The following is an 8,114-nucleotide window of genomic DNA, read 5'->3' as shown; positions in this document are numbered from 1 at the left end:
CACTTCCCCCCAATCGCAGTTGGTTTATTGCCTTCAGACTCGCCTTTAAATTCTCCTCATAGCAGAGAAGGGGTGAGGGAGGGCGGGTGAGCAACACAAACACTTGACACTCGTCCGCGCAGGTCCGTCCTCTCATGTATCGCGCACTAACTGGAACTGGATCATCCCTTAAAACTAATTATTAATAACCCGGGAAGGGGTTTGGTTTGGTTTGGTTTGTCTTCTTCTTGTGTTCCTGCAACTTAATAACCTTGCAGGACTGCGTCAGTCAGCGGCAGGGCCTCACTGCCGGTAAACAACACCCTGTCTGTGGCGCGGAGGTAGTAGTTAGAGACTGGATATTAGGTATTACCCCCCCCCCCAAAAAAAAAAAAACAGGGATGTGCAACATGAGGAAACCCGTTCTGTTATTCACAAACCATTGACTCGCCGTCCGGCTGGAAGCCACACTCAGCACCTGATTTGAGTTATGGGGAAATCCAGAGCACATTGGGTGAAAGGCCATCAGTGCAACAAAAAAAACAATGACTGCAGGATGCTGCCAGATAAAGGTAAGGAATCAAATAAACAACTCCCTTGAAGCAAAACCTCCCTTGCACACTGGAGCTCATTAACAAGCCAGAAATCATTGATAATTTGAACTTTAGACAACACGGTAGATGACTGATGGCTGACTGATGACTAACGCTCCTTTCAAAATTTGTTTTTAGGCCCGTTCCGTGTCAGCACGATCCGGGAACTGTGGCGTGGGAGAGGTGGTCACGCTCAGCAAGGAGCCCGACCGGGAATGCGGAAGCACATTTGTCTGCACGTCGATGTAAGAGACAGAGAGCAACAAAGGAAACTCTCGGGTCCTCAAGTCGCCCTCGGCCTGGTGTGCTTGGCAGGGCTTGTACAAACACGCTCCCACGCTGAGCAGTTTTGACTTATCGGCAGCGAACTCCCCCCCCAAAACACACACACACACACACACACACACACACACACACACACACACGCACCTCTCGCTAGACAGAAAAGCCTCTGCTTAGCGTCTGCTCTCCCGGGCACATCACAAGGCCCACGGGAGACAGGAGCGTCGAGTCTGCGGCCCAAAAAAAATAAATAAAAAGTCACAGCGCAGCGGGTCGCAGGCTGCTATTGTTGAGGTAACGCAAGTGAAGCAAAAACGTTTGTGTGAGGAAAAAAAACAAAACAAAACCGAGCTGCATTGTTTGTTGCGCCGCGTTTGGGCCACCGATCAGCTGACTCACCGTCGACTCCCAGCCGTGCTCTGAAACAGAGGGGCAAGCCGCCAATAGCCAGGACTTCCACCACTGCACGCAGAGACGAACAGACGACTCGTTCACTGTTTTCTTTTTTTTATTGATCCTCAAAAAAGCTCCTGGAATTTTATAAACCACACACTGAGGATTCCTTTTCGGTCAGAGGATTATAAGTTATACCTGGCTGATACATTAAAAGAGGTGCCCAGAGTTGAACAGGTCACAGGATGTGTTAGGATGGGGAGGGATGGTGTTATTTATATTACAATATTCTTTATATTTTATTGAGTCACTGTCACAAAAACCAACATTAGGCAACTTCAAAATGTAACTTTGGTCCACGTCATAATAAAAAAATAAATTATCTTTATCTTTATAAATATAATTTAAGCACTCAAATTGCACTTTGGATGTGGGCTTTAAACTCAAACATACACACACAGACACGCATACAATGAACTAATCTCAGCCCTGGTCTGTACCTGAGAAAACATGATTGAATGTCACTAAGATGTGTGTGTGTGTGTGCGTGTGCGTGTGCGTGTGCGTGTGCGTGTGCGTGTGCGTGTGAGTGAGAGAGAGAGAGAGAGAGAGAGAGACAGAGGGACAGAGAGTGAGAGGGAGAGAGAGAGAGATGACAACATTTTGACATTTCCAAGCTGACCAATTCCGAAACTTGTTGTTTCCAAAGACCAGAAAAAGAATCCCTGAGAATCAAGAGCGCGGTTAGTGGGGTTCAACTTCACTTCCTGTTTAAGGTTGTCTTCGACATGGCAACAGGGCTGAGGAGTACTGAGGAGCCTCTTGACTATTTTCATGTAAACAAATTGCCTGCCTCATTTTGGATGCGTCATGTTTTTTACAAGGGAAGCTAAACGTTTAATCCTGCTGCAGCTCCGGTGACAGCCACTTAGGCCTGAGCCCTTCCTTTTGTGCTTCCACGCTTAGCGGCGGGGCATGTTCATGCTGGTTCAGATGAAGGGACAGGACGGGAGCGTACAGGTAAACTTATCCATTAACGTGTGAACGTCTCAGTCCTCCTCTACGTAAAAACTGCAAAAACTGGTTCTTGAACGCCGATTTCTCAGCGTCTTAACTCGCTAAATGCAGTGTTGGCAAGGTGTTAGCTACGTAGTGAAAAAAATGATATTTGGTACATTCGAATGCAGTGTTTGTGTCTGTCTGAGTGTCATCCACCATGTGCTACGACACATCTGAGTGAGTGTGTCATGTTTAACCACGACCCTTTGAACTAGTCCTGCCGTACGAGAGGAAGGAAGTCGTCTCGTAAAAGAAGATGAAACCTTTGCGGGGCCTCAGCCTCAGCTTGGCAGCCCGTCGACACCCGGGCATGTAGAAGCAGTGAGTGTTTGGAATGACCTTCGCCTGTCCTCCAGCCTCTCCTCCAGACACTGGATGACAACGGGGTCCACTTTGGGGTCAAACTTATTGGCGAAAAAGTGTCCGTAGTTGAGCAGCCAGCGCAATTCTGCCGCGCCGTAAACGCAGACGCTGCGAACGTGCTCACCCGTGCAGGGAGGGTACAAGTTCCCCTCCAGGTACGACCACTTCACCAGCCTGGTCCTGCTCATGAGGTCGGTGATGTCCGGCTCCGATCGGGGCACCTCGCCCGGTACGCCCGGCATTCGCACCAGGCTGGCCCAGAAGTGTTCATCCGGGGAGAAGGTGTCCTCCGACCAGGCGAGGAAATCTTTGGCCACGTCCGAGGAGTGCACGTGCGCGATGAACTCCCGCGACAAGATGAAGTAGGCGTTCCCCGTAAACATCACGATGCCATGCGGGGGCGGAGTCTTCCTCTGCTCCGTCTTCACCGGCACCTTCTGATACTCGTAGTTTGCGTCCTTCAGCACGTGGTGGAAGGTGAACCTCTCCTCCTTGACCGCCGTGGGCCGGCTCGTCTCCAGCATGCTGTACCCGTCCAGGTTCCTCAGCTCTGCCACCAGCTCGATGTTGGACTTGAGGGGCAGGTCCTGGCCGCAGAGGTTGATGACGTATTTCCACTTGACGTCCGAGCTCAGGAGGTCCGAGATGCAGTTGAGGTCAGCCTGCAGCCGGCTGACGCTCGCATAGAAGACGGACTCCCGCTTGGAGGCGATGAAGACATTGGGCAAACAACGGGCTAAGCCCTCCATGGCTGAGATGAACTCAGGGGCCGACTTCTGGTCGTAGTGGATGCAGTAGATGTTGTCGGGCGAGTACGCCGCTCGGAGGACCCTCTCCACCATCCAGGCCGACTTGTGCACGACCAGAGAATAGGCGAGAGGGAAGTCCGCCTCTTCGTCCATCACGCACACGTCGTGGTATCGGCGGAACTTGATGAACGACGGGCAGTCCGAGACCAGGGCCACCAGGCTACCGTCCTCGTCCTCCAGGTTGTGCTTCCGCCTGATGACCAGGGATTTGCCCACCTCCACCGGGTCCATGTCGTAGATGGCCGAACAGTCGATGTCGTACTTGTGAAACGCCGGTGACTTGGGTGGGCGGTGCTTCCAGTTGATTAGGAGCAGGACGGAGAAGCAAGACAGCAGCAATAGGGCCAAGAGAAGCAACTTCCCGCCCGACGTGCACGACCAAAATCCCACAACCATCCTGCAAGCGACAGAGACAACGCACAAAGCACATGATTTGAATTGACCATTGGAACTCCGGAGGCAGTCGAGCGCAACGTCGGACCTGAAAGTCGTGCGTGTGAAGCAAAGCCTGCAGCTCTGTTCTTACCAACATGTGCACTAAATGTTTACTTTTCCCCACACACACACAGTATCAATTTGCGGACCATCTAGCTTGCGGGGGGTAAACACTGGTACACAAAATAGCTTTTTTTCTTAAGTCTATTTAGGATTTATAGGCTTTATGATCTGTTCTGATAATGGTAATAAGTCCATGTCACTCAGCAACATAGATGGCAAACATGTGGCAGCAGAGGAGAGCTGCGGTTGCGGTTGGTTGACAGAGCAGCTTTAGCGATAACATCACACTTGCATAATTTTTCCTCCACTTAACTTACCGCTCCAACACCATTGTTTGGATGAGCTGCATTTCAGGGATACCAGAGTGGCAAAAAGGAACCCAGCCCTAACCATTGCCCATGGCGGAGCGAACAACAAATATACGGATGAGTTCCGATATCTTCATCACCATTCACGCCAGGACGGGTTTCACGACAAAGCAGCGAACTTTGTTTTACTGCTTCTCATCCGCGCCCTGCATATTCATTCCCACTTTGTCATCGCTGGTAATGTGTTGATAGGACGTTTATTGAACTTCACCCTACTATTACAGACAATAACACTCCAGCCTTTGGCTCATTATTGCAGAGTACATATTGTATAACAGTGTTTTCATCGGGGTATATATGAATCCAGACGCTCAGAAGGACCCTGTTGGGTAATAGTCACTGACGTTTTCAGTGTTTCTCTTCTGTCAGTAAGCTTTGCTTCTTTTGCTTGTTTCACTTTTCAAAAAAAAAAAAAAAAAGACAAAGAAACCAGCCCTTTGTGACGCCACAGAGGGCGCTGGACACCCCCTCCTCAAAACTTTGGGACATCTCCAGCCAGATGCTACTGATAAGACTACGCTTTTTCCCCTTCCAAAAAAAACAAAAAAACAAAAAAACTTTAATCTCCACCACATTTCCTCTAAAAAAAAAAAAAAAATTAAAATAAATAAATAGAAATGACCCCTTTATGATTTTTTTTTTTTTTTTTAAGTATTATTATTATTTCTCTGTAGATGAAGCGAACTCACCTTGCTCCATGGGCAGCCCCACCGGCCAGTTTTGCTTCCCGTCGTCACGCCGGTGAAAATGTCAGCTCAAGAAAACTCGAAGACGCATTTGGGCTCCTTTTTTTTTCTTTTTTTCTTTTTTTCTTTTTTTTTTTTTAAGTCGCTCTCGTTTTCCAGAAATGCGTTAGAGGAAACGAACGCATGTTTGCGGGCATTTTCCTCCTACTTTCTCTCTATTTACGCGCGGCTCGCGCGGCGGCAATATACGCAAAAGTCACACCATGGCCATCAGTTTGTCCTCCGGCGGACTCGCACACCCTAAAAAAAACACATGCAAATAAGTAGGGACCTGACGTTTAGAAATGTTGTGTCTTTCTAGTTGTGCTTCCCTCGGTCTGTTTGTGAGTGTGTGTGTGCGCGCGCGGCGAGAGGAGCGCCTACAACCCGGAAAAGAGGGAGGCGCACGCACTCAGCGGCAACTAAATAGTGGAGACAGGTATGGGGAGGAGTAGGGTTGTCATAGAGATGTCGGTTGCTCATTTTAATACCTGTGTGTGTGTGTGTGTGTGTGTGTGTGTGTGTGTGTGTGTGTGTGTGTGTGTGTGTGTTTGTGGGTGCGGGCCGGAGTTAACACAACACACTCACCAGATAAAGGGGAACTGGGAACTGTTTTCTTCCGAGCAATTTTAGATTTGTCTGGTTTTCATTTTGCATACTCGCTATATATAGATTTTATGTTATTACCCATGAACAGGCTGATAGATCTCTGGTTGATCAGAAAGAAAAAAAAAAGTTAAACAGAAAACGTTCTAGATCAGTGGTTCTAGAACATAAATTTGCAATGTTTACATTTTCTGACAGTGGTTATTCAAAAAAAAAAAAAAAATGCAATTCCTAACGTCCCAGTTCTTTTGTTCTCTTTGACAGTTACAATTAAAGGAAAAACTGTTTAAAAAGAACTAACTATGAAAACATATCACGTCAACGGTAACTTGTTTGTCATAGTATTGGGAAAGAAAACGCAATCAAATAGACCTGGGGGAAAGAATACAATGCCACCACTGTTGATAACCACATCCCACTACTTTCACACCTTCCAGTCTAATCAAATGGATATTGTTAGCTTGTCGTCAGATAAGCTTGTCGCACTGGAGGTGACAACCTCGAAGGGGAAGCAGACTCAACAGAACTAACTGTTTGACTAAATTTTGACTAAATTCACTGTGTGTGTGTGTGTCTGTGTCTGTGTCTGTGTCTGTGAGAGAGAGAGAGAGAGAGAGAGAGAGAGAGAGAGAGAGAGAGAGAGAGAGAGTGCGTTTGTGTGCGCGCGCACACATTGTTTAGGGATACTCGACCAACTAGTTTTCTTACATTAGATTTGCATGTCATACGTTTTACGGGTCAGAGGATTAACATCAGGAAATGTCAGCCAAGTATGCTTGTATTGATTGGCAAAGAAGATTGGGCCAGGCAGGCCTACCCTGCTTCAGAAGAGAAAGTGTAACTCTGTATAGATCAGCAAGTTTGACAAATATCAGTACCAAAAGAATTGTTTATGTGGATTATATGTACATTACATGGGGTTCAGCGTGCAATAGTACAGTATTCTGAATTGCAGTGTGTACTGCAGTGAAGCATACTATTGTGGCACTGTCATTGTGTGCTCGGTTATTGAGCTCATTATTGTGTTGCGGTCAAAATGACATGCCACGTTTGTTTGTCACAGTGCAGAACACTGTTTTTCAGTTGTTGTTGTTGTTGTTGATAACTGTTCCTTATTAGGTCTGATTTGCTGCCTCGGGTTTTCTGTGATGGCTCAGACAAAAGAAAAAACATCGATACAAAGGAAAAGAAAATCTTCTCATATGAAAAATAGCCCTTTTGTTTGATTTATTTTACTACGTCGTCATTCTTGCTCTTTATTTGCTTGTTTTTTTCAGGAAAAAAACATATCCGTCCAGCGTTTCTTATTACTGTCAAGTCTAATAGCCACAGGCCTCTGTGAGGATTGCCTCTCAGAGAACCAGCACTGTAGGAGACGGTGTGAGTTGCCCCACATTACTTGTTAATGTCATTTTGTACCTAAGTATTACAGCGTTAAAATAATATTTACGCCTGTCTGGATTTGGTTTACAAAAACTGATTTCACACTGGTTGCATGCACGAGCAGGATCTTGCAGTCCTCTGGCTTGATATGTCAGACAAACACTTACGGGACTGTCCCACACAAATTGGTGGAGCCCACGCTTCAGACACGCCATGTTCCAGTAAAGGTCCAGCGCCCCCCACAGGAATATCGCGGGGTGCGATTTAACTGCGGTAACTTTACATCTGAGTCCTCTCGTTCTCAGAAAATGTCAATTTCCCTTAAAATAGCTACTAACAAATAAAATGAGATCAGACACATATATTGAGAGGCAACACATCAACAACGAGTATAAGGATGCCTAATTAGGATAGACGGCTAAGGGTGCCACATGAATATGTATTTTAAACTACGTGTGCAAGCAGGGATCGGCAGGACCTCGCCGTACTTATCAACCATGTAATAGCCTGTCTGTCGACTTGTGTGTTGAATAGTGTTTAGAAATGAACTCCCAAGGCTTTGCCCAAAGAAAGACACTTAAGCCCCATATAACCGTCTTTGTAGATGTAGCTTAATATTTACTTGGTGGCACTTCAGTCTTTGAAAAAAAAAACAAACAAACAAACTCAAAATGACATTTGTTTAGTTTCAGGATGGCCTGTTAAAAGAAATAACAACATCAAAGCCACTACGGCCGCAATATGTGATTTCATGACGAAGCATTGCTCCCCACACTGTCCACATTAGAACCTGTGTTTTATTTATTTATTATTTATTTACGCCTTCCTACCTTATTTGTCCGCGCATTTTTTTCCCATGTCTTTTTTTTTCTTCTTTTTTTTTTAATCCGTTCATAGGAAACTGAGACGAATTACCCTCATTGCCGTGTGTCTTCCGTCGTCTTTACACGAACTTTGAAAGGAAATTAAAGGTATTCCAAAAAAAATAAAAAAAATAGAACAAGACGTCACAGTGGTTGCGTCCTGCCTCTTCAGCCAACGTTATTACGCGCTTAC

General features: G+C 46.3%; 1 protein-coding gene across 1 annotated transcript; it reads right to left on the bottom strand.

Annotated features, from left to right (window-relative positions):
• Nucleotides 1–1,333: 1,333 nt before the first annotated feature.
• On the bottom strand, nucleotides 1,334–5,497 carry LOC142890473 (beta-1,3-galactosyl-O-glycosyl-glycoprotein beta-1,6-N-acetylglucosaminyltransferase 4-like). The gene is made up of 2 exons (XM_076029540.1): nucleotides 5,034–5,497; nucleotides 1,334–3,875 (listed from the first exon to the last, which is right to left on the bottom strand). The coding sequence occupies exon 2, from the start codon at nucleotides 3,872–3,874 to the stop codon at nucleotides 2,588–2,590; it is 1,287 nt and encodes a 428-aa protein (XP_075885655.1). The 5' UTR covers nucleotide 3,875; nucleotides 5,034–5,497; the 3' UTR covers nucleotides 1,334–2,587.
• Between the last annotated feature and the right edge of the window lie 2,617 nt (nucleotides 5,498–8,114).

The sequence above is a fragment of the Nelusetta ayraudi genome, unplaced genomic scaffold, assembly GCF_046127955.1.
Source record: "Nelusetta ayraudi isolate G7.1 ecotype Tasmania unplaced genomic scaffold, CSIRO-AGI_Nayr_v1 ptg000026l, whole genome shotgun sequence".
Taxonomy (NCBI): Eukaryota; Metazoa; Chordata; class Actinopteri; order Tetraodontiformes; family Monacanthidae; genus Nelusetta; species Nelusetta ayraudi.
This window is presented reverse-complemented; position numbering and strand designations above follow the sequence as displayed.

What these genes read in the sequence shown, in the direction of transcription:
- LOC142890473 (XM_076029540.1), bottom strand. Translation starts at nt 3,874, where the DNA reads ATGGTTGTGGGATTTTGGTCGTGCACGTCGGGCGGGAAGTTGCTTCTC.